Source organism: Varroa jacobsoni, unplaced genomic scaffold (assembly GCF_002532875.2).
Source record: "Varroa jacobsoni isolate VJ856 unplaced genomic scaffold, vjacob_1.0 scaffold_593, whole genome shotgun sequence".
NCBI lineage: Eukaryota > Metazoa > Arthropoda > Arachnida > Mesostigmata > Varroidae > Varroa > Varroa jacobsoni.
Genome location: NW_019213495.1, coordinates 3,061 through 30,367, shown reverse-complemented (window position 1 = coordinate 30,367; position 27,307 = coordinate 3,061). Strand labels below are relative to the sequence as shown.

At 41.1% G+C, this 27,307-nt stretch overlaps 1 protein-coding gene and 1 long non-coding RNA gene across 5 annotated transcripts; one reads left to right on the top strand and one right to left on the bottom strand.

The window, feature by feature from the left end:
• Positions 1 to 4,059: 4,059 nt before the first annotated feature.
• LOC111261765 (uncharacterized) lies at positions 4,060 to 22,564 on the bottom strand (the record flags this gene model as incomplete). Of its 4 annotated transcripts, XM_086968825.1 has the most annotated exon segments (7): positions 4,060 to 11,513; positions 12,433 to 12,502; positions 13,447 to 13,646; positions 14,568 to 14,589; positions 15,182 to 15,305; positions 15,865 to 16,035; positions 20,475 to 22,564. In XM_086968825.1, coding segments are annotated over 3 exon segments (378 nt in total). In that variant the 3' UTR covers positions 4,060 to 11,513; positions 12,433 to 12,502; positions 13,447 to 13,646; positions 14,568 to 14,589; positions 15,182 to 15,223.
• Positions 22,474 to 24,524, top strand: LOC111261748 (uncharacterized). Its single transcript, XR_002681182.2, has 2 exons — positions 22,474 to 22,565; positions 24,306 to 24,524. It is a non-coding gene; the product is annotated as an uncharacterized LOC111261748 (long non-coding RNA).
• The last annotated feature ends 2,783 nt before the right edge of the window (positions 24,525 to 27,307 follow it).

Genomic DNA, 27,307 nt, shown 5'->3' with positions numbered 1-27,307 from the left:
AAGTGTTGTTGTAAAGGGATTACCGTCAGCTCATCCTCATTTTCTTCATCGCGTACTTATAGTACAGTTATATTGTATTGTCTGAACATGCGTGTCAAGTTAAGAGGTTACTGGCGTCGTTGTAAGCTACACTTGCATTGTTGCTAACATACTTCCAAGTGTAACGGACTCATACCGAGGAACGCGTATAGGAAAACGCAGAGGATTAGTCCGCTGCCCATTGAAAGCAGGCTTAGCATTTCTTACTATGGATGAGCCACCTAGTTTTATAGGGACTTTCAATTTTCAAACATGTAGGACTTATTCGGTGGCTGGAAGTATCCTCCTTTTTCTAATCAGTGGGGTTGACGTATCGATTTATAGGTGTGCATTATAGAGCGATATATATGTAAGGGAAAGCGATATTATTGGAAATAAAAGCCGAGTACGAAGCATTTTTTCTGAATATGTTTCTATACAGTTCTGTAGCCATTAACACCGCTTCGAAAATGATAAATTTCGTGAAAATATTTTCATTTGCTGTGAACTCTTTCGGAACGGCGACTTAGTTAGGCTCATTCATTCTCCGCCGCTAGTCAAATACTACCGTGAAATCATGCTTTGCGTTATCTTTTTCTTGACTGCTAAATATATCTAACTACAAATATATATGTATATATTTTTATTTCTATAGAAAAATAATATACTATGGTGAATATTTTTTATAGAAACAAAAATAGCCTATTCGTAGCGCGATTTTTCCAAATTTTCAAACTTTTTTTTTATCTGCCACTTGGCTGCATCTCGTTTTGGGCATTTTTTGCACTGCGACGTGATTATTGTTATTACGGTAACAGACAACACTATTTTGCCTCCAAACTGCCTGACTAATTATGTTGAAGTTCCACTTGGCGGAGCATTGGCCTGTGTGAGCTCTCAAAGTAATGGTTTGACCTCAAAACGTTATAATGCGGACTTGAGCTGCGTTTGCTCTCTTCTAGCCAAACATATTTCCCTCGTATGCTTTTTATTTCCTCTGAGTAAAACATCCATTAATCAGGATAGCCTAAAACATTTTTTGTCTAATTTCCTAACTTACGTTACAGAGACTTCGGTTTACGGAAATACCCTTTCTGTATAAGAATGGACACCATCAAGAGGAAGAACTGAGGCACCATAATCTGCCTTGCTATCAATATGTTTTTACTGATATTGAAGTTTGCTATATCTCTCTTCGAGTATTGTACGCTATCTAAAGTTGCGACTCTCTCGCCTCGTTTATTAAGTCGTGCTGGGCCCGATTGGCAGAGTTGGCGGGAAGCTCTTGAAAAGGACAGAATAGCTTTACTTTGTCCTAGCAGCATGCCTTCAGGGTTACTAGTATAAACACAATAAGAGCGCGTCGGAAAAAGTGTCTGCTGGATCCTTGTTTTTTAATTCAAATGTGATCTCTAAAGCGGGAACGCTTCGCTCATCGTCAGTTTATCTCGCTTGTTCCATTATACTGACCAGCCGAAGGCTATTGATGGTGCACGTCGACCGGGCCATCGGAAGCATAGCTACATTTCCATGGCAGAATAGGACACTGACATTAGTAATGCAATAGACAACAAACAAGCCTAACCGATGTCAGGCTCGTTTGTTGTCAACTACAACGACTATATAAAACAGGATTATTTTTCCCGATCGAACAAAGCGAATCAACGTGAGCGTACAGAGACATCTGTGTTTCGTCGTAGGATTGAATAGGCCAGACACAGTGACCTGATACAGCTAAACAATATATGATAAATATGCATCGACCTTATTGAATCTCACCATAACTTGATACATCTATATGGACTGTATTTGCTTTCGGTGTAGTTTGAATACCGCTACTAATGCTTCTATCTAGCTCGACTATATAACGTATCTACTTTTTGCTTTTCTATATATGTAGATAAAGTCGTAAAAGATTATGCAGGCGGTGAACGGAGTGTGCGTATTACACGCAACGATATTTTGCTGAAGTGGAATCGAACTATTTTTGGCAAGATGGTAAAGAAACGTTATAAATGGTAGGTAACGTATGGCTTCAGACAGCTGGCCTATTTCAATACGAAACGAACCGTATGTTGACGCTTGATTTCGGATTTAGCCTGCCGTATTGCGCCCAAGCTGGATGAGCAACTACCACAGGTAGCTTGCCTTTAGCCTAGTTCAGGGATGCATTTCAAGTTCTCACTGTAAGAATCGATATAAAGATAGAAGGACGATGTTCAAGGGTGAATTAGGTACTCGGTTTTACGAGATCAGAGTCGGAGACGGATAAAGATTTCCTTAACGCGTTTCCGGAAAGTTCTACTTTATCCGAATTGCGAAACAAATAAACGTCTACATGCTTCGCGATCTAAAATTATAGTATGGATTGTCCTTTTTTTAGTTGTTTTAATTTCACACTTTATGCTATAGCGTTCATTCGAGATCGAAGAAAACCGAACAAATACACAGAAAGTTAATTCTACAAACATCGGAGTGCCGGCTGTCTTGTGTGGTTTGCTCCTGATAGTTAGGCGTGAGGTAGTAGGCTTGCGAGAAGGACGCGACACATTTAGTATTTGGCGAATCCTAGGGCGCGGTTCTGTGGACCTCTAATTCTAGTTTTATGGTCCTGACTAGTATGAAGTTGTGTTATGAACAGTATTACTCTTACTGGAACAAAAGTTGAATTATCGTAATGTTAAGAATCGAAAGCTGTCTAGCGTAATGGCTTCCATTGCTAAAATTATTTGTCAAAATCGAGCTTCCGCGTGTGCTGGTAATACCTGTCCTAGAACGTCCAAGAGAGGGGCCAATAAGTTTGGTAGGAATAGCCAATCATAGAAATTAAGTTCATACGAACTTTTGTTAGCTATAGTCCAGTGTAACTTGAAAGGACAACTAGGCGATCAATGAATCTACTGCCTAGTTCAGTTACACCAGCTTCGTCAGGAGCAGTCTATTCGTCGAAAAAAGTAATGACTTATCGTGACGCGCTGCGCTAATAATGACAGCTTTTGGTTGCGACTTATTTCTCATTATGGCACTGCCTTGCAAGCGTACATAAATACGTGCGTTTTGAATTTATTGTCGTAGGTACAGTCATGCCTTCTGATTGTGCATGGAGCACATGCCTTCGGCGATTTTTGTAGAGAGCTTGAGCTTTAGAAACACTTGACAAATAAGGCAGAGTGCTTTGATCCTCGTTTCCTTCCATTTTTAACAAGTCGCCTGCCGCACACCGGAGCCAATGAAAAATTAGTAACTGATTTGGGTCCTGTGAGTGTTTATGATCATGTCGAAAAGTAGTTCTAAGCGAGAAAATAACTCTAAAAATGGGTTTAACAATCAAATTACGTTGTACAGATCTCCTACAGAAAAGGTACACTCGCGGTCTGAATTGGAAACGCCTGAATCACAATGGCTGGGGCCGATCTATTCTTAAAAGTGATCTTGAAGTGCAGCATTGTCCTTGTTAGAACAGCACATTTCGATGACGTTGTAAATAGTCTATTCCCGTGCAGCCGGGTCTCGAAGGTGTTCGCCCATAGAAGAATCACGGTCTAGAATAAGGTCACTTTAAAGCACCGCTTTGACCCTTCCTGCGCTCACAGCTATGATCGGCCATCGCCAATGCGATAACCAACAAACACGTGTAACCGCGAGTAAGGGACGAAGCAAAATTTCTCCGATATTTTGGACGAAGGTTTTGTCAGGCAACGATCGGCTATGGGCTTCGAAGTTGTCAATAAATCAACGAATAGCCTGCTTAATACTAAATTTAGAGGGAAATGAAGATATTGGCTAAATCCTCAACAATTCAAATCGTATGACTGCCATGCCGTTCCGTGTCTTTTGGAGAAAACCCAGCTACGTAGAGCAGGAGGCACCGCGGTTAGACTCCTCGTAGGGGCATCCTTTATGCTGTACCTAAAACAGGTAATTCCCAAGACTTGTTTACGTAAAAAAATAGCGCATAAACCATCTTTGGTATGGCACATTTAAGATAAAAATTAATATTATACCGAAATTCGTGTAACTAAATTGAAGACGCATAAGCTATTCGCGGTCTTGTATTGCATAGTACGTTTTATTTGCACAGAAATGTTCTTTTTAAAATGGTAGTAGATCAAATGTTATAATTCAAGCATATGAATAAATACACGTTTTCGGTTACGTACGTACTTGAAAAGCGGGTGGCTGAAGATAGTTTTTCTGCCGGCCAACGACGACGCTAATACAGTTTAAAGCGGTAGGACGGCTGGTCATATCGCCCAAGTCATGATACGATTGCTCGAACGGCTCGAGATCTCTTACGGGTGGTGCTACCAAGCGATGGGCTGGGAAATACGAACATCTTGCCTAGTTACCGAAGTGTCCACAAGGCCAGATCGTGCGGCGGGCGCGTAGACATTTACAAAGATGGATCTGGGCTTCGGATTTTTCGGAAATTTAAGATTAGTGTGGAAAAATTTAAAGCTAAAGCTATACGAACCGTTTTCTCAGAGAGAAGCAGCCTTGCCGGAATAACTTTTTATTTCTACAGGCCAGATGGTAAGACATTGAGTATTAGTAAAATATTGCGAGGGGTTCAGTAAGATCCTATTGGCTGGTGATTTCCTATGATAAATTAGGTTCGGAACTATCCGTCGGAAAACTGACATTTCCTGGCAGAAGCGGCTCCAACGAACAGTGTAGCTCTGCGTTACGTAAACACCAACCAGTTCAATCACACGGACCTCGAAGTAGCTCGCTAACCCGATACCTGGAGCCTCTACAACAATGCGGACCCCGAGGCGCATCAATTGGCGGGTCATTGCTGGGTTGCAGTGATCGCGGTACTGTGAAGATTAAAAATTGACGGCTCCTTATTCGGGCAAGGTATTATCTAGCACCCTTAACAGAGTGATTGCGAGACGCACTTCCGAGTTATGCGAGGCCTTGGTATATTGTGTCATCAGGGTTGTATAAATGCACAGAGAACTGTTATGTAATCTGCTAGTATTGCGTTTCTAGGACAGAGGAGCCAGGGAACGTGCACGTACGCGGCTGCCACGTATGCCAGCCCTTATATGGAAATATGTCGCTTTCTATTCGAACGATAGCGGATCCGCTGGTGTAGGAAAGGGAGTATACACCGTCCTAGGCAGAAAAAGCAGCCGAGGTAAGTACGAATACTATCGCGCCAATAGGACCGGGGGTGACTTCGTAGGGTCTGTTGCCGCGGGCTCATAGAAGACACCCGTGATTGCGTCGAAGGTCCGAGTTGTGCAATACTTAGCCGACTTCGGAAACAGTGGAATACCATCCGACACGCGAACGAAAAGATTTTAGCACAGTGGCATTAGTAAACATTATTATTCGGTGGTTAACTTGGAACTTTCACGTGTACGTACTTGCCCTTCTTTCCCGTATTGTCGCTGACTGCCGGCTTTTTGACATTTTGGTTAGTGACAAATTAATAACAGGTTTAGTTAAAAAAAAGAAAAACATAATATAATAATAAAATTGTTTCAGTCAAAAGGAACTAGCCTTAGTCGAGGAGTGTGGGCGGCGAACTTCAAGTACGTAAGAGGGGCAAATGAGCTGCGAGTGTATAGCGAGTAATATGCCAGATGTTGCCACAATTTAATGCCACGATGTACGATTGTACAGACCACGAAATTGGCACTTGCATTGTTGCAGCATTGAATCAGAACTGCAGTAAAGGTTAAAAGGTAAGTAAGTTTGTCCCTTTTAGGGGCACTTCATTAAAGCAGCTCATATTGCATAGTTGTAACACCTCAGTACCAAGATGCTCATCATCATCCTGGATGCATCCCTCCGTTTTACTTGCTCATGTCGGGGTAATTGTTGAACCCATCATACACCACCATAGTCACTAAAATAACCAGCCTTTCGTTGCTCGTGCCTACAAAGCAGGCTGACTCCTTCCCTAGAATGTTTTGTGTCACCCCTTTCTTCTCAAGCTTCGTTGTGCATGCTCGACTATTGCGAATAGCATAACTGTCAAGTTATCTAGAGGCCTCGAGTCTTTGTCCATCTGCCTGTTGTTTTACACTGCAGCTACTCAGATATCTGCTTGTTGCTTTGTGTCCTGAGTGTAGGACAGTAACACCGGGAGCGCGTAATAGGGATACATTACAAACTTTTTACTGCCTTTTGCTGCATCGTAACGTCTATGTGATTCCCCCACGTTTACTCTCGTATGCCGTCACTTTCATTAGCTTTAGGAGTAGCAAAGCAAGCAGAAGGCAAATTAAATAGGAAGATATGTGGAGGATCAGAGTTAATCAAGCAGTGATTGGCCTTGTTGCAGGGCTGCCTACGCTACTCGACAACCCCGGCGTCGTCATGTCGACTTCCAGCAGAGCATAAGCTGTCACTAGCATACGGCTGCATCTCCGCCTCAACCTGAGGAGTTCCTTTTACTGTGACCCGCATACCCCCATTGAAATTATTATAAGTGGCTGGACTGGATAGTATTTGTCACTGTCAGAAGGACATAAATGATCTACCTATGAATATGTTCAATTCACAAAAATTATTTGCTTATATATATATGTATATAATACAGATCATGTATATCATAGAAACAAATACAATATCGCGTATACAACTACTCTGTAGGTTTTTACAATACGTGCATATATCTGTGATTTTCCTGGCAGAAAAATTGGTCAAATTTTTACAAGTTTCATAGGCTAAAATTTAGCTCAGGTCCTGCAGGCAGCCTCCCAGCGACAGATAAGGTATTGATTTCGTACTCCATTAAGACTGGGGAACTCCACAACGCGGTAAGTATTAGAAAACTGAGCTTCGTAATGTCATCCTTGGTCAGACAATTATGTGACTTTACTGCAGCGAAAACAGCCAGAATATACTTTTTTTTTTTTGGCAGATTATATTTTTGGCCAGAATGTACTACAATGTACCTTCATGCGTAAAGATTTCACCGCTGATCTCATTCGCATCTACCTTAAGGAGATACGTATAATTAAACGCATCCATCCATCCATCCATCTGGATAATGTAAGATATGACTACCTGATGCTAGACGACAATATATAGGACCAAATTGTTAACGGTGCTGGTAAAACAGGTTGTTCGTAACCCTGCCCCTACTACATGGCCATATATTTGCCATCGTGTTGCTCATGTCAAAACGGGAAATTGCTGGGAACGGGTGAGTTTTTACCAAAGCAATTCACTCATTCTAGCGAAATAGGCCGATATAGTGTCGCGACGAGATTTTAATGTAATCAAAAATTGTGAAGTTTCGTTCAGGTTTCTTCTCAAGGTTCCTTAAGATCTGGCAGTTATTTTTCTTTTCGTGTGTTAATATTATTTAGATAAACTTTTTCGCGGCTTAAGATTCGAAGTGTTTGTTTAGTTTTGCACCCATTACTAAAAATATACTCTGTGAACCAACATTGAATGCTGACTGTTTGGCGTCTTTCTCGTTTTAGAAGTGATTGATCAGACCGCTCAACGCTTTCTCAAGTAAAATAGACCTTATATATTATCTAGATAACAATAAACCTATCTAATCTAGATAGAAGTTGAATGGACAATATGCTAAATATATAGTAGGCTGCATTGTACCACGACCTAGACATCGTGCAACCTAGATAAGTTTGGCGTTAGTGCTTAACCATCAACGTTGCCAAGGTAAGTTCCCTGATAAGTTCATCACGTGATCCCGTCATCAGCTGTCGCTGCCAGTTGACGCTGTTGCATTGCCGACTACAGTTACAGGTGTGTGTATATATATATATATATATGTATCAATAACAAGACATGTTAACAATGTGAATGTTTTATTTCTGGTACTTATCAGTGTCAGTGAGGACTACCGTGAAACCTTCAGTTTCTCGGCTCCTTCCAGCCGTTTTTTCCTTAAGTTTGAAAGTGACATGATTGACGCCAGGCACGTTCAGTATTTATGCAACTAACCGATTATATCTGCTAGAAAATCGACCGTCGCAGCTGAACAATGATCAGCCGTACTGTTTCTAATGTCTCAACGGCATTTTCGCGATTCGCGTCATTTTAGCTTTACGCAATCAAGAGAAAAACAAAAAAAGACTGAACGGCGGTCCTGAGAGAACGCCTACTCAACGAGCGCGAATACTAGCCCTCGAAAAGTAAAAGATGTTTAGTAGGCTCAATGACAACCAACGGTATCTATTATTTAGGTTCTATACTTAGCTTAGCTTTGCAACAGTAAGGGCTACATCGAGAAGTATGTTGATAATATTACACAATATGGAATATAGAAAAATAATTACGGTTTGTTGTAGCGTTGTTGATCGTTTCCACGCTTATGTTGTCGCTAAAAAATAAAACATAACCTAGAAGGTGTACCTTGAATCTTATACATATATAATACATTTTTTGTTTACTTATATCTCGTGTACTGTGTTTTGGTTATGGCTTGCATTATGTATATTCCAATGTCTTCGCGGATAAAGTCTCTATATGTGAGAGCTTGTACTTATCACTAAGTTCTTGAGAACATTATTTTCAACTTTATTAAAAAAAAACATGGGGTGACCTACAGTATAGACCGCCTTAAAAATGCCTCTTGTTATTATGAAAACAAAATGGACGTCATTTATACGTATGACGTCCATTGCTTGCACTTGTCCATTACACACCGTTAAATTTTAACGATACGCACAAGCTAAGGGAACACTTTGTAAATAGTATGGTTGTTAATAAGCCTATATGCTAAAACTCCTGCCTAAACTCTTCCAAAAAACATTATACATGTAGGTCTACGTTTATGGAAAACACAAACAACCGTAGACTTTAAGCGCATGACAATTCATTCTCCCTTGGCTAAGCCTAACTTTTCGACGAGTAAAAGTGATTCAAAATTTTTGCTTGGTGTGACAGTTCCTCTGGTCGCTAGCAGAGAAAACTAGTGGTTCCGGGGTGACTAATGACACTCAGAACGCGAGCAGAATACGTCGCTGAATAACTGAAGATAGACTTCAGGGACCGCTTGCTCGCTTGGGCCTTCCCAGTTCTCATGTCACGTAGTGTCCAGAATCAACCACAACAAAATGCTCCTATTAGTCGTTCCGGCAATGCGGAAATTACTCTGGATGGGTGAGATTTGTGTTTATAAAAACTTGTAGGCCCTACCACTAGTCACGTTACTGGTAAACAGTTGTTTGGTTCATATTTTTCTCACTGAAACGATCGATCCCGCGGACGATCCGCACGTGCGTGCAAGTGCCTCGACGTGCGAATCGAAAACAAATGCTACCAGGTTCAGGGGGCAGTAGCGACCAGTAGGGAGACTGCACGAGATACCGAGTGCGGCTTGCAGCTTAACTGGTTTGTAGTTTTCGAGAAAACGTGCTTAATACTAAACAGATGTGCTGTGAAGGTTGCCCTTGGACAAATAGTTTGCCGTGAACTATGGCGGAGCCAGCCTGCGCTTGTTGCAACCTAGGAACACAAAAACTAAGTTATCCTATTCGAAGCCGTAGCTTTTATAGAGCCTATATAACCCTCACAGATCGCCCAATGTTGAATTTAGGGTGCTCCCTGGTTTGTAAATGGGTACAGCTTGATACGAGCCCGGAACTTATGTAGAATGTATGTGTTAGGAGGAAGTAGTCGCGATCGGAGGAACGAAGTCGAGGGACTTAGCTAGTTAGGTGAAGGAGTAATTAAAGGAATAGCTACTTGTATAATTTGAGTTACTAAAAAAAAAGCCACTAAATTGGCTTTTGGGGGTAATTCGATTAGAAATTGTTACAAACAAAACAAAATCACCTGTTACGGCTATACGTTAAGCTAATGTTTTCGAAAATAATAAGACATAAGAGAATCATTAGTGACATCATACATTGGAATGAAATTTTCTAAATAAAATATCGAGACCTAAAAAACCAATATCTGTCCAGTAGCATTTAGTGCATCCCTCTGAATGCGTGCCTCTCGAATGGACAAGATGGTCGAAAGGCATACATTGTGAAAACCGTATCCTCTATCCAATTAACGATGGAAATAGAGCTCGGAAGGTAATGTATTAATTTGACCACGGTCCTTTTTGTCACACATTGGTTGAAGTACACAAAGCAGAAGCACTTATTAGATCATACACAGGTCCCGTAATTTGGAGCTCAGTATTTTTTGTTTTTTTCCAAGTTAAAATTACTAGAAAAAAAAAAAAAACTAACCCTTCTCTCAAAAAATCAAGTGAAACTACTATTAAATGTTAGCAATCTCATTTTCTAATGTAAAATTTGAGGCGGCTGCCGGAAAGAAATCACTATCCCCAAATTTACGACTGCGTAGTGAAGAATTTCATCATATTATTAATTACTGAATTATTTTTTTTTGTAAATGCACCGTTGTTCACTCAGGGTCGTACTGAGTCACTATTTGATTAGCGACCAAAAACGTTCTTATATACGACAGAGTTACATTCGAAGGTGGGATGGTATAATTTATTATAGGTTCAATTATGTGACCGATGTAATCTGTACGATTGGCCAGCGTCTTTCTCGTGAGCATATTCGCTATTTCATAGTAATAACAAATGTATAAATGAGCATGAGAAACAAACTAGATACATCTATCAAAAATTGTGTTCTGCTATCAGGGTGTCCGACAATGGATATTGTAACTGTTCACTGTGGCCACTGCGTCAACGTTAAAGATCCGCGTCAGATTAGCTCACATCTACGAACAGAAATGGCTGTCTTAAAGATCACAGACAGCCTTTTTTTGTTTGCCCATTTGGTAACAATCAATCTAACAGATTGAACTGTACGCTGTGTCCTATATTACCGATCAACGTGACATCTAAGAAAAATCTAAAAAATAAATAAATGAAACCTTAAAAAAAAAGAGCTTCCCTTAATAGATGCGGCGTTTCGTAGCGCATTTACAGCACTTCGTATTTTTCAGGTAGACATTTGCTTATAGATCTGAGTTGGTCTGAAGTTTCACGCTGAAACAGACTATAGGAATCGGCTCACGGACCAATAGATAGATAGATAGATGATAGGCAAATAATATATATGAAAGGGAGCTACAATGGAACGCCTACTGCAATGAACAGTGAAAGATTTTCGTGGCTGCAAGAGGGGGATATTGTCCAGAAGTGAATATCAGTTATTACTACCAAGCGTTTTCGGATACCGTAAGTGATTTGTACAATCGATTCCCTTTGAACGATGCTTCCTATATTCAATTTTATTAGCGCATACTTTTTAAGGTTGAAGCCATTGATGCGGATAATTCGGTTCGAGCGAATAGAAAAGGGAATAATTTCGAAATATTTTTCTAAGATGAATTCCTATGAACAGCTTATTTAGTCGATAGGCATGCTCGAAGTATGGAAGTAGAGCAGCGCGTCACGTGTTTACTTCATGACTGTGTCTGTTGAAGCTGAAGGACCGAACAAGGCTAGCGAGCAAACAGTATCGAGCCACATTTCCATAGAACAGGAAACCTGTTACCGATAAAATCACTAGTCAATGAACCATAGCCTGAAAAAAGTAAGCAAAATTAATGCAAAATTTACAACTGAATAGATCCGAGGCAAAACGAAGAAACTTTCAGAAACGATACACTAAAGAAAGAGGTACATTAAAAGGAAAGAGAGGAGAAACACAAAGTTCTCTATCTGCAATTCTTCAGTGGGCCGAGGTAGATCACCGTTCTGTTGGGTACCCTGATGATTTTTCAGGTTTCGATTGCAAACTCCCGTACACAAGAACCTAATAAATAAGGCACTAAACACGGCCATGACGCAAGCAAGCCCTCACTGCATGTGTATAGATGATTTTGTATTATTATGTAGAAGAAAAAGGTCTGAACACGCCAACAGGAAAAGAGGATATCGCATGGACACCCAGTTAGTAAAAGCTTTTCCTTGTGTTTTCATTCCTACTCATCACCAATAGCTAAATAAGGATCGATTCAAGTTTGATGAACGATTAACTGTAGAAACTAACAAAAGGTAAAGGGATTGTAACCAAAATCAACTCTATTTGAGATCTGCGATGATCTCAGTATATACAGTGTACTCTGAAACAAATAATCGTGGAGAAACGAGCTAATTGATGCTACTTAGTGTGTAGTAAATTTAACGGTTAACTCTATGACTATACTGTGAGGTGACTGGTCGCGTGTGCGTTGTAGTATATGAAGAACGGCTTTCTTCTAATGGCTCTGCTATTCAATTGTGAAGCTACGGTTCGCTAGTAGATCATAAAATTTTCTATGCTTTTCAGTGCGTAAGTTGTTAAGATGGGCACGACACGACACTGGAAACATGGTGAGCTGCTCAAATATATGGAGCGCTTGTAGACCTAAAATTGTTTGGATTTTACGTTTTGAGGAACACACTCTGTATCGAATTCGACGAATTTCTATTATTAATAGGTTTTTGTCGATAAAACTCACCGCAGAAGTTAATAGGAAGCGGGGATTCAGCGGCTCGGATGTCCGTGATTTTCTCTAGACCTCCGTGAAGCTGTAAGATAATGATAGTCCTTACTCCTTTGGTAACTTAGTTTGTAATATAAAAAGGCACTCAGTTCGATTAAGGCCATTATATTAATTCGCTCTACAGTCGTGTGTATATATACAGAACGGTCTACAAAAAATTCACAACGTTTCTGCTTTCTTTTTTGTGGTTCATTATTTTTCTCATTGCACACACCCACTTTGACTTTTCGTACCTTACTTTTCCGCCAAACGGTGGCTGCTTTATTCGAAAGCATCTTCATTCGAATTATTCCCTTCGCCCTTCCATATTATGACCCTTATGTTAAATTTTAGAATATTTAATTAAAACATTTACTACTAGCGCAAATTGTGCCTTATGATACGTTCCTGAACGTGCGTCACCTACCGGAAGCTTTGGCATAATGAAACTGGATTGGAATCACTTATTTACCCTCTTGCAATCAAACCGGGTCTGACAAATTGAGACTGAGAAAGCCATTTTCATTTGAGAACTTTCTCGGTCTGATTGTGAAAAAGTGCCCGTTCGGCAAACGAGTATTAACAATCCCTATTTTTCAAGCATTTTTATTTTTTTTATTTCAAGCATTTAGGCTAAATCTGTCATCGTTGGCGTGCATGGCGTTGCTGGAAGTGTTTCAAGGCTTCCATTCAGTGCTGCCGTTTCTCAGATAGCTGATGCATGGCATTACTGGGTTCTAGATGATTTGCGGTGCTTGAACAGTATCGTGAGGTGGTCAGACGACACATCTCCATCCAAAAAAAATCTGCTGCATGTTTTTAACCCATTATCATCGGAGATTTATTGCACGAACTTAGTTCGTTGTCGTTGCCCTAGTAAATAACTCTGCATTCTGTAATAACCTTACGGGAGCTAACGGGAGCCTCTCCGCCTCGCAACATCACTAGCATTCGTTACGGAGAATCAAAGGACGACAAAGGATTCCTAACCTTCGACAGTTGTTTTTGAATAATTCATCTTTTCCGTCAATCTCCTGCTGCACCGACTACTCTATGGTGTAGTAACGAACAGAACTCTGTGCTTTCGCGATCCTGGAACAAAACTCTTGACATTTTAAAGTTCAGTCATAATAAAATCCGCCCGTTTTCGTTCCTTGTTGGTTATATAGTTTCCTCATGTTCACCCGTATCTGATGGGAAAGGATTGGTGAATAATTGTAAGACAATAAGCAAAAGTAATCTTCGTGCTTTGATTTCACGGAAGGAACACTGATCAATACGGTTCTTACTTTGATCTAAGAGTTCGTAGCTAATCAACGCAGTAATGAGAAATCGTATGTTCAATATGAGAACGACTGCATTTGCCACACCCGGACCGCATGATACGTTTGTGGTCCACTTTTGTTAGTTAGAAAATTGCCTTAGCTGGCTAAATCGATTGCAAATAGGAGCCCAAAAACTTTTCTTGAATAAATGCAGCCCAGTACAGGGTAAAGATCCAACTAGACCTCATATAGCAGTCAATAGCTATCGCGTTGCCACCTATATTGTTCGTAAGCTGGAAAACATTCATATTTTGCAAGCTCCAAATTGGGGCCTTATTTCTTTTCATATGCAGCGTAAACATATATGTAAACCATATTAGCCTGTCAGTAACAATTGGATTAATTTCAGTAAGTTCATCTGACTTGATTTTCCGAACTTTTCGGAGGTCGACCACTTCAACAGGCAAACGTCAAACAAAGTAGTTAACGTAATTAATTACGCTAAGAAAATAAATTACGTTAATACAGTTCCCTGCCGCCAGTGACTGGGAACAGAAACACCACTTCGATCAGAAATATTTAGGAACAAGCATATATCAATTAGTGTTAGGCTGATATTTTAAACAACATATGTTATTATTAACTCTAACAAAAATATTCAATCTTGCGCTTCTCCTATATATCCTAAAGATACTATTTTACGGTCCATATTCCACAGCACATGGCAATGGCTCACTGACTGGCCTTCTGCTTACGTTATTAGCATAATTATTATTACGTTAGAAATTTACAAAAAATAATAATATTAAGGGCAGCACTGACCGCTAGATTTGCCCGCGCGCTTACCTTTTAATGTGTATGGTCGTAGCTGTAAGATAAAATTTAAGTGTCGATCATGAAGCTGGTTCCATTCCATGTTTACCTTGTATCCTACTCGAATGAACCATTGTGAGTGAGAGAGATTCACCAATCGATACGAATTGACGGCGGCCGAAGCGAGACTTTTTATTGGTTTAGTTTTACAGATAAGAAATTGTCTTAATTGATACAATTTCATCGCTTGTAAAATCATTCTTAGGGTCCTTTTTGTCCTAATACTCATTTGTCAATCCAAATAGCTATAACTGTAGAAAGAGCGAGAAAATGCTCAACTGCCCCTTGCCCCTTATCCTAAATTTGTCTCCTATCATCAATCAATGCTCAATCAAATATTTGATTGCTCAAATCAAACAATTTTCTGCATAAGCATTTTTTCTGACGCACTTATAGCGGAAACACATATATATTATAGTGAATAATCCGCTTTAAATTCAGTTGAACGTGTACGTTTTTTTTTTTTCGTTGGCTTTTCTTTCCGCACGAAATGTTAAACGAAACTTTAATCTGTTATAGAGAAAATTACGTCTTTTCAAAAGGTTGACCTCTAGATAGTTTTATGACAATATTGATAATGGACCTACCATTTCAACTCATACGTGCATTCGTTAATCTGTTGCTTGGTGCTAACCTGTGACTTGAAATCGACACTGGATTGTTTTTTTACTAAAGGCCAGGTTGACGAGGCTACGGTAGGGGAATACCGTCCTGTTAATAAGGTACGGGAGTTGAATGTAATAACATTTACGTGGATTAAACGTAACAGTACGCTTCTGTGCAAAGTTCTTGCCGTATTTGCTAACGTTGCAATAATCGAAACCCCATTTTAAATAGTGGGGCTCTCGGCATACTATCTATGCAACGACACAAACAGACTACCTATGTAAAACGTATTAGCCTAACGGGTCTTTCCTACTTGTTGTATCAGAAACAGAAGCGCGTTTTTTGTTTCGAGCCGTACCATCTTCATTAAGTTTCGTAGAATTTCCATTCCTCTCGCTTTACAACCACAAGAAGAGGTCACCAAATAAATGTGCAAAAAATTCCGAACTAATAAAATGCTCTCGAATTGCCACTTCAGAGTTAACGTCATACTCCTGCATACTTTATATAAGGATGAAATTATTAAGCTTCCTTTTGCCTACGCCGCGTATCCACGCTATCAAAGCTGTGACTATTAAATATCCAGTGTACAGACTGAGATCTTCAAGCTTGCTCTTTCAGCATCGCCCCGTCCCCAAAAATGCAGAGAAAAGACGACACGTACCTTCGTGCCGGTTTGGTTATCACTGATACATCATCGGCATTTTTTCTAGCGTGCTTCTTGCCACTTAGTGCATTACGGTGCAATCTGTGGAAAAAATCGTGTAGCGCACGACGTTTTCTGACGACATCGGGCCATCCACGTAGCTGCTTCACACTGCCGCCCTTTCTATCGCTATAAAAGCAAAACACATATTAGTTTCAATCCTAAGCTGGTGAGGGTCCCATTCTCACTATTTACTTTCGTATAATTGCGGCATCGATAGATTTTCTCTAGCTGATGAATTCGTGCATTTATCATTGACTTCGACAATGGCTGAACATCGTTTTTACTCTAGTAAAGTAGGAATTATTACACTGTAGAACATTTAGGATATACTAGATTGGCTTGAGAAACAATGCATGTGTTCTTGGCTTGTTAGTTAAACAGGGATCGGATTTGTCTATTTGGCATGCTAGGCATAGCAGCCGTTAGCGAAAACGCCGCTTTAGCTATTACTTTACTGTCGCAGTTGTGAGGAAAAATACTTAGGGAGAGAGAGGTGAGGAAAAATTATTCGAAAAACAGTAGGGGCAATCATTTTTCTCGATCTCTATGCTACAATAATAACAGGAACTAATCTATCTCAATGAACATTTATTCTCCCTTACTCTCTATACGCATGTACTTAAAGAGCTGCTCGTAAACATAGCACTCAAAACAAAGCCTAAGTATGTCCTTATGCGTAAGGACGAATGCTGATTAGGCTGGTTGTGAATTAAGTCCGCATCTCAGCCCTTAATCGTACCGCTAAGGACGTCTCGTTCGTAATTTGCAAATGAGGATTGGTTAGCTGTATCTGAAATAACACGAACTTCTTCTGATCCAGCGACTTGTCGATCGGATATAAAAGATATGCCTTCACTTTAAGACAAATCAATGACTTCACCGTTTAATGCATACGTACGGGTACAGCCGCTGACAGTCGGCGCACAGCACGAAACTAAAGTGTCTATGTGTTTATGCCCAGATCTGGGGAGAGTTCGGTTTTCCCGTACTACAATGGCCTTTTAGGTGACCACTTCGGTGAACTGGACAACCATCGGGGTGCTTGAGGGAAGTAGGTGTGCCTTCGTGTCATGCCGATCGCAACAGCATTCTGGGAGTTACAGCAGAGATTGAATTCAATATACGCTATGAACGTGTATCGGTTTCGGTACCAGGAGTAAGCCAACGATGAATAAGACCCGTGATGTGTCGAATTGCGGGAGTCCTACTGCCTATTGTTGACGTAGCAAACACAGTCAGTCGACCTTAGTTCGTGCTAGAGCCTATTCCATGTCGCATTCCCTCGTCTCCTACGCAATGTATGTAGTAGCGTCCGCTGTTTGACGTTAATGATAACTCTCGTCTACGACGAGATAGGGTGACAACCAATAGATGCTTGTTGATTACAAGCCCCAACATTTCAGCTCAAGTCGACGTTGATTCAATAGGTCTAACTACATTTGTTGTTTTTCCTCTCATCGACAGTACACACATGTTTATATGTCAAGCCGCTGTTATCTAAATATTGCAAATGCTTTGGTTTATTTGAGGTGTACCAGACTTTAGTTACTAAATATTTTGTCTTTTATTGACAACATGTCCCTTTTTTATCACCGGTTATTGATATAACTTTACATAATTTTGGCTTTTTAAAAATTTATTGCAACGGTTTGTTTGCAAAACACAGTCTGAAAAACATGGGGGGTATGCAACAACATAAAAGTGAACCCCTATGCTGTGCAACCCCTAACGCACAGAATGAAACGATACATTGTCTATGTACCGGGAAATGCACAGGATCCTTGTAGACACAATTCGTTGAAAAGAGCATCAAAATATGGCAGCACAATAGCTACAAGAATGTCCCAAAAAACACTTAGGCCATCAGACTGTGCCCAGGCAAAAATTGATCTAGGGCAATCAGTAATCACAATACAACAATAACAGCGGTTACGCTCATACCGACTGGTACAACTGACCTGATAGTGTTTCGACCATCACCGTAGCATTCGCAGAGAGATCTCTGTTACTGCGGCTGCGGGCAAGGTACCTCGTGGCGATCTGCAGAAGTGTGAGGTCGGTTATCAGTTTTATATTCTATTGCTTGACAATATTTAGTCAAAAAACACAGACAGTAACGGCGGCGGCGGCGGCGACCACCACAAAGCGCCGATCGACCAGAACCTCCAATAACGACATTATTGAGCACTGCCTACGACAATACGTAATGTTAACGCAGGAGCGCTGTCAGCCGAATCGTTGAGTCACGTGCGTCGAACCATGCCACCAGATGGCGTCTTTGAATGGCCTGCGCGCCGTCACTTCTGTCGGTGATCAGACGGCGGCAGAACACCAAAAAAAGAGGACAGAAGCGTGTCCTATTCGTAAAACGCTCGGCAGTTGTATGGAACGTTCCTGGAAGAAGTATTGACGTACTTGTGCTGGAGAAGATGGCAGCGACGCCGTCACTGTTGTCGCCGCCGTCGGCAGATTGGTCACAAAGAGGTGCACAACAAGATGCGTATATGACGCACTGTGCTCTGTTGTAGAGTGTGCGCACGCATGGCAGCGGTGACAGCATAAGTAAGGCGAAAGATGACGTTGAACGGAACGAGACGCGATAGTCAGCTAAAAGGTATTGCTACCGATGCTGGCGAGCCACCAATAAAGGGCCACCGGCTGAATCACGGGCTAAGCGATCGTACTGTGTCGCATTGATTGAGATGCTGTCGATACGGGCATGTGCGGCCTGGAGCGGTGCCTATCCCATCTTTCATCGACTGGATGCAACGATGTGCGCCTTCGGTGTTGATATGCGCGTCCCTGTGTGATGTTGGCGCTCGTGAGTGCTCCCTGAGGAAGAGTGCAAGCGCTAAGAGCCCGCTGTGGTTGTCATGTATGCTAACCGTCGTAGAATCGTTGCTCGTAAAAAGTAACAGTATTATCAGAGGCATCAGCGACATCTATCGCTGGCTGGCGTATCCATCTTTGATACGTTTCGTCTGAGGATCGCCGACTTCCGTCCGCTTCTGTCTGTTATGTGATAGTTCGGAAGCTGACTCCTGTTCAATAATGTACATGTAGGGTATCCATTTTTCGATGATAAACCGCGACACTCGGCCGACCCCGACCTGGTAACTCATTGCTTGAGGAACCCTTTTTTATACATAGATAAAAGAATAGTAACATACATCATAGACACGTTCGGGTCTGGGCTGAGTCCACCTTGCACTAAGTAGAAGATATTCATACAACGATTGATTAGCGAAAGTGTCTTGGAAGTGCGCGTTATGCATCCTATGCCTAAGCAACACGTCGATAATATCTAGCGTAGTTGTCATGGGTTTCATGGTGACTAATAAACTAATTTTAATTAGTATTGTGCGGTTCTCAGATACTGATCGTCTGAGCTCTCGTTCGGAAAATATTTTGGGCTACACACAGTCCGAATCACCTCCGTACGATCTAGAAACAACATATATGAGTCTATGAACGGTTCAATCGAGTGAGGATGCAAAACTTACAGCTTCCATCAGCCTCAGGAATCGGATGATCAAAAAGCAAGTTCGAGTGAATTCAATGGGGTCTCGTATGCGCACGCCTAGACAGACACACGGCCCCTGTGTTTTTTGTTTTTCAACTGTTGTTATTAGTATCGTTGCTACTTTCCGACGTAAATATATACATAAGTACATTTCAATGTATGTTTTGTACTTTGCGGACGATGCGCGATCCCACGTAGGCCGGCTTTGTGCTTTCTCATATATTACTGCCACCTAACGATAGGAATCGTAAACGACCACAGTCGACTATCGGAAATGTTAATCGCGAGCAAAATACACTAAGAGTGATTTACGCCTATACAAGTTCTAAGCAAACGCTACCATGACTTCTATGTAGGATACAAAAGGCCTACATAAAGTTCGCCGATATGCTTCAAGTGAGAATCACGCACGAGAAAGGGGAATAAAACGCAGAGACTCGTACATAACGGTAGAGGCAGCGACGCAGTACATGGGTTCGAGTGTTTGTTTTGTTAGAGATTATGAGAAGTCTGTTTTAGGCGAGAAAGTTTAACGTAAATCTTACGTGGTCAGCTTGTACACTATGTGCCTGCGATCGTCGATACTTCAAATGTTCACGCTTCACGCCTACCGTAAAGTGATTCAGTGGTTGGATCAATAGGAATTTTACATAGTCATCCGCGTTTTAGTACATTCTCGATCGCCGTTTGGGGTTAACCGCACGGGGCTATTCATAGGAGTTCGGTAAGTCGAGATAACATGTCGTAACCGTGTTTTAACGTTGGTTTAGCTCTTCGCTGGTCTTGAACCATTCTTCTTGAATAAGTTAGTTATCTATGATCCGCACAAGCAGCAGTGGTGTTTGTAGAAGTAAAATACTGTTAAAAAAAAAAGTCAAAGATTACCTATCATACGTTCCTGTAAAAGAATGTTCTAGGTTACAATATCCAACACAGTTACTAGCTACTCATTACGATCGTGAACACGTATCCAGTATTATGCAGAGCGCTGGGATATATTATCAACAGATAATAGCTCTCAACGAGTCCGTCAGAGACTAACAATTCTGTTCTGTCAAATTGATAGAACTCCCATAGCTTGTTCAGTTGGCGATTCTCTACTCCCAATGCGTGCAGCCCAGTGCCCAATGGCAAATGCCGGACACTACTGCAGCTCACACACCGCATTGTTTATGTCTTGGCCGTTCATGTAACCGGTGCTACAGTTAGCCAGCACTATCGGCGTAGCGTCCATTACCAGTTGCCGTAGAAACAGAAAGTAGTCGTCGTAACGTCGTCCGCAGGTGAAGACTGTACGAGAGAGCGCTCCAATCGGCACTAAGCACAGCAGCTGATACATGGGTGACGAAGGCGAGTTGTTAACACTCCGACAAAGAGTTACTTTGTATTTTGTTGGCCGGAACGGATCATTGTGCCTCGGCCGGGTTCAGCGTAGGCTTTGATAAGCAGAAAGACAGGAATAGGGGAGAGCTAAAGGGACAACGAAATCGTTGGCGACCACGACAACATCGGCGAGCAACGGAGCAGCTGTGAACGCAGTAGTGGCGCTGATGGTTAGCCGTTAGCTGGAGGATAGCTGTGGCGTGAGGTGACGATTCACGGTCATCGTCTCTGCTGGCTGCACAGACCACTATAGTGGACCGAAGTCACTCGTACAGCTACTTTGACGCCAGTGGCGCTACCGAGAGAGGCTGGCTGAGTGAGTCCGCCTCAATCAGTTGCGGCGGAGGAGCTGGATGGTAGCAAATCAATGCAATGACACTGGCAGTGGGCGACAAGAGACTTTCGCAGTAAACGATACGCCCCGACGGTCGTAGCAGAGGCAACGGACACGACACTGACTGCCGGCAAACAACTGCTTGTAATCGTCAACGTTGTACCTAGCGCGTGTAGTGCATGGAGCAGACGATAAGGTTCCGTAAAAAACAGAGGAGGAACAGCAGCAGTTGAGTAGGTGAATGCTTAACAGTGAAGAAGACGCTATACGATAAAGGGGAGAGAATTAGGACTAGCAGGCCACCAAGATCGTTAAGTAATATAGTTGTTAATTGTACCAATTAGAGATAGCGATAGCTAGAGATGGTGACAGTCTTACGTCTTAGGCGAAGTTTCGTACCGGATTCACGAGGCCAGTGGTAACAGGGAAGGAAACACTGGACAACCGCCAGAACCTATCTAGTCAGGGTTTTCGATGAATAGTGGCTTTCGGTGAAGCTAACAAGAAAAGTAGCGAACGACATGGGTCAGATGAGCATATACTAGGTTAGGTTATGAATGAAAGATGCACCTATAGAAAGGAAGTCATTGTTTGACTAACAAACTTAATCTTAGCGCGAGTTAATTTGTTTGTAAAACTTCTTCGTCAGGTAGTCCCTTCAAGTTGCAGTGCAAACAGCTTTCAGCCTTAAAACTCTACTGATCTCGATTTACTATACTGATTAGATTTTTTCTCATGGAAGTGCTCTCCGCACTTATGTCATGGTATACGTGCGGGAACAGTAATATGTTCACTTCTTCGTTTATATTGTGGATATATGCACTATCGTCTCTGAATTGTGCGTCAAGTGAAACCTAAAAGGTTAGAGCGTGTCACAGATACCATTCGTCGACCGAATAACCTGCCAAGTGACCCTCCTTAGGAGCAAATTTACTAGCATACATGGCACATAACGTACATTTTAAATGCTTACGACATGAAGTCTATCAATGTCGTCGTCGTCGTCTGACAGTCACCGTCCTCGCTCCTCCCTAGTACTGGAATGGGTGACTGAATGAAGTCATGAAGTCGACTGACGCTTCCTTCCAGCATGATTAACCGTATTTTAGATTTACGACAATAATGGCGCTGTTCGTACGACGGTAAGGTTCAGTATGCATTTTGTAAAAGTGGTGCACTTGGTCGTCGACTTGGAATAAAAACATTGCGTGCTTTCCGCACACGGATACATCGACCCTATCTATATTGAACTTTATCCCTATGCGTAGGAAAGTGTTTTCCATAATATTGAGTGATCCTTGTAAACATTCGGCTGGTAAGTCTGTTTCAGTGTTATTTTAATGCACAGTGCCCATGAACGAGCCGTTCAACCGCGCGCTCTACAAAGGTCGACCATCGAACCCCTAAGTGTATCAGGTATGTCTATGCAAAGTACCCTTAAGCTCTTATTTGAAGCACCAGACGAATTCCTTTTGAATTTTACGGAAATTTTGACTATACCTGTGAGCAGTGCGGTCGCCGTTAGCGTCTCTAGCCATCTACAGCCGTAAGTTATATATTAGAGGCTCAGCCTGAGTGAGGGTTTAAACAATAGAGAAAACGGCAATATCCCAAGATTAACTTCGATCTTATATAAAGATTAGTTTTATTGGAAAAGTTGATTCGAATTTTTCGACGACACTTCCAGACAGCGGATGATGCCTCTCATCTGAGTTTTGCTTAATAGAAAATAACTAGGTAGGCCTCAATTGTTTTTAAATTTAATTCTCATGATTAATTCTCATCTGGTAATTTCGTGGCGGGCCTAACTGATGAAAAAAAAAAAGATTCAATTAAACCGGCATAAGCAAGAGAGCTTTGCGGGTCGAAATGTGGTCTCCTCCTGATTTCATTTATCCAGAGTCAGATGCTAGCAAGGTGAATTTAATAATTATAGTTTGTTCCATAGGAAGATAAACATCCTAGCCATTTCAGCGAATGGATACGGAGAGACTTCTGTTAAAAATGCTGCGATAATTTACTGCTATCACTCATCATTACAGATCAAACAGGTGTTCGTAGACCTTCTTCGCCTCGAGTTTCTGCCAATGCTCAGTCAGTTTTTCCTATTTGCTGTATAAATGATCCTGAACTTTATTGCAAGCTAGCTGGACCTCATTCAATTGACGCTTGTTTACAAGGGGTTTATTGCTGAACGCTTTATAACTGTAATACGTAGACCTTGGGTGTGTTCAAAGCTAGTTGAATGATCGGCGATTTTTTTACGATTAAGGTGTGCCCATTGGTCCTTTTCTCGAGATGGCTTAAGATAACGTTCTCACAAGGCAACGGCAACAGAGTAGATGGAACAATACGGTGTTTTCCTTGACAAAGGTGTAACTCGCTAGTTAAATAGAGCCTTACCTTCATAACTGTTTACAAGAGATATTTAATACGATGTGCACGCTGCCAATTTGTACACTAAATGAACCACAATGTGCTGTTGTCGGTACCTAATCGAGCTTCACTATTTTGGTTGTCCAGAGTTAGACGTGGTGATCAATACGATGAACGTGAAGCCGTGATAGTCGAGAATCATTCAAAGTGTAGCTGAATTTGTGGCTACGCTTGTAGCAATAGATGTTTCTTCCAGTTGAAACGCTTACAGCGTATCAAGTTGGCTGGAAACAAGGCCAGTTAGGAGACGGGCATTGCAAATAAGGCCTTGTCACTTTTCGCTCATATCGGTGGGGACTTGAGTTGTCCACAATTCATATAGCATCTTATATTGCAGTCGAATTATCAGGCAGCCTGATTTCGAGCTGTTTTTAATAGTTTCATAGAGACGGATCGGCAGTATTGGTTCTATTCTGGAAGTGCTTCAACATTTCACCTTCTAGCTGACCCAGGTCCTAAAATCAAGTATTTAAAATTCAACTTTAACCAATTACAGTTAATAATTGTAGCAAAAATATTATAGCATGTTTATTTTTAGTTAGTTTCTAAATTGTCTTTGCTTCATATGTAGATTTGATTTTTCGCTAAAATTTGTACTATTGTATATTTTAAATTGGGCGTTTGCGTAAGCCCAATCTAACACTCGAGTTAATCCTAAACACAGCCATTGTTCTATTGGTTTTTTTTTGGGATTTTTTATTTTTCGGGGCACTGATTAAGCACAAATCAACGAGGAAGTTTCTCGGATTTGTTAAATTCCCGGATCGCGTTTCTGGAACTCAGCGCTACGTTCTCTAAGCGTGCAACAAAGGAACTCATCAAAATCTGACCGAATGTTTTCGAGGAAGCCGGATGAATCGAGCGGAAATGGAAAGTATTTTGCCCCTGTCAATTTAAATCCATTCAAATAAAAATAAACGGATGGATCCGATGCACAAAGCTATAATCATTTATCGATTAGCCGCGGATACCTGCAATCGCAGTGTACCAATATTGAATTCCAAGTAGGGGATGCTATCTGGGTTCTCTGATCCAGAACATCCAATTGAGCATAGGAGGCTTAATAGGGAAACAAGATTGCGCCAAACTATCTTTGGTGAGGTTAGCTGTCTTTCTATAGTTTGTATTTTAACTTAATGCTATATATTGTATGTTTGCGCCTTAATTATCATATACTAGCGATATGCCGAGTTATGTACTGCTCATCAAAATTTAGTAAAGTAGAACAACAGCGCTCGGTTGATAAGCGCCGGTTTGTTTGGAAATGGAAAAACCCAGTTGGACTTTGTTACTCTATAACTGTGAAATTCCTGTATAGAACATCCCTTAAAGTTATTTCTCCCTTAAACTGAAATTGTCACCGTGTCTCGCTTCAAGATTAAATCTGTTGAAGGCAGTAGTTGGGTGAATCTAGCAAAATTACGACAGGTATGACATCAAAAAAAGTTATTGTAAAGAAACAGTGTTTTTGCGCATTATTAACCTAACTTTATCTATAGAAATCCAGCGTAAACGTGACGTCTCGTTAGAGTGATGCGTGACCAGAGCTTTCCGTCGAGAAACATGGAGCCTGTACAACTTCCGAGCCATTTTACGTTCGATAGTATAGTGATTCTAAGGCATAATAATACCAAGAAATGAATTGGCGTACTATAAACCATTTGATTGATGGAAAAGTTGAATATTTTATGAGCATATACGCTGCTGCTGTCTTCACAGCGTTAGCTTCCGTTTGGACCGATTGTGCACAACGGTATTTTACGAAGAAAACGTATACTTACATAGATTTACGTTCAGCAGAGCACGCATGAGCGGCCGAAGCAGGAGGTGACAGAATAATTGAGATTTTTCTCTAATTATACGGAAGGTGCCAATCCCGTTACAGTATGCAGATTAGAAAACTCGATTGAGGAAGTAGTTTGTGTGACCGACAAAAAACACCGATCTGTAAGCCCCCAAAAAAGCGCCCAAATGTATGACCTGACGCAATGCATGTACCATTAGCCATCTTGTCCTTATTTTCGGATGAGTATAGGGTAAAATCAAGCACTTATAGCGGGACGAAGTACCTGATATTGTCCGTTAAGTGCTTTAGCACTAGCTTTATAATATACTTGATGCTATTGTAGTGTACTTACATATTACTGCTGATAATGACAATCATCAATATGGAAAACGTGCTATTCGTGTTGTGCTGAGTTGGTTTGGCCAACAGAACCATTTACCATGGGAACTGTGGGAAATATAAACGTCATCATACTGCATCGAAGCTGCTGGTTAGCCGCGTCGAACCGGTTTCAGTTAGCAGCAGATACAGGAGTGTGTACAGCTCTTAACTACGGGCATTTTCTTTTTTGTTTGCCGTCAAGTGCTAACTTCGACCTCAAGGGCGACTCCCATCTTGGTCTATTTCACCAGAGCCGATTTTCGTAAAAGAGTGTTTAATTTCATTATTAATTAGCGCCGCAAACAGAATGGCGAAACCTTGGTTTAGCGCGGCCATTAAGGCCAGTATCTGAAAAAGGCCATACGTCCCTGAATCAAATTCTGCCATCAACATGTTCTACAGTATTTGCGTGCTTAAATGAGGACCTTTTAAAATAAGTACGCCATAGAAGCTAGCGCGTCTCTATCGTTCCTTTACTTGCGACACAAGAAATGCGATGCGTCAAACTCACACGGATGTGCGCGGAACATCTGTGCAATAGACCTTTCTTTATTTCCGCCAGATGTACAAATTATGGACATGTCTGATAAGTTAATTACAGTGACTGTTGTCTCATGAAGGCGATGATTTTCGCGCATGTCGTAATACTGTAGATTTGACGTCACCAGAACTCACGGCCCACATCAGGTCGTATACGATAGTTTTAGGTAGGGCCCCATTCCGCTAATAAGACAACTGAACAGCTGACTTCTTATTATAAATGAAGCGTGATAGAGCGAGGAGGCTGTCATGTAATGTTACCCTGAACCCGTGATATGCCTATCAATACTTTGTTACATAGTTACAGCTGAATCACCAGACGGGCCTTTATTTGTTACTATTATCTATAGTTACGATAACAAAATTATAGAGCTTGTGTGCTTAAGTAATCATTTAAATTTGTCGCAATAACCAGAACCGTAGCTGATCCGAACGGAATTTTCCAGCGCTTAATTGCAGATTGAGATGAACTGATTTAAATTAAAATAATTTTGGGCATTCTGTCGGTGTAACTGACTTATCTAAATGATCAATCTATTCTGTAAGAAAAAAATTATCAGTATTAACACATTTGTTCCTTGTCAATAGAGTTTTACTTCTAACCAGGACTCTTGCATAGAATGCAAATATAAAAGCTCATAAATCGACCTTATATATATATATATATATATATATATATATACACTCTTTTTTCAACCGAAAAGGGTCTCTTGTTTTTGTTTTTCTCTGTCATCTTCGTCATCAACATGTGACGCGTCTCGACAATGTGGAGTGAACAAGAAAGCATCTGTTTACTAAGTAACAGGAGGCAGTTCAATCCTGTGTAATGTTTATTGCGAAAATCACATTTAGATACTGTTCATATCATTAGAGACGTTGATTGCATTCAACGCTATACAAACAGATCTTCTGTGTTTCCTTTCTATATTGGTTGTTCTTTTCAATTGGTCATTCTCATATAATCTCAACTGAAGGCACCAAGGCGTTATCAACTTTTCTATCGAAAGCAGGCCCA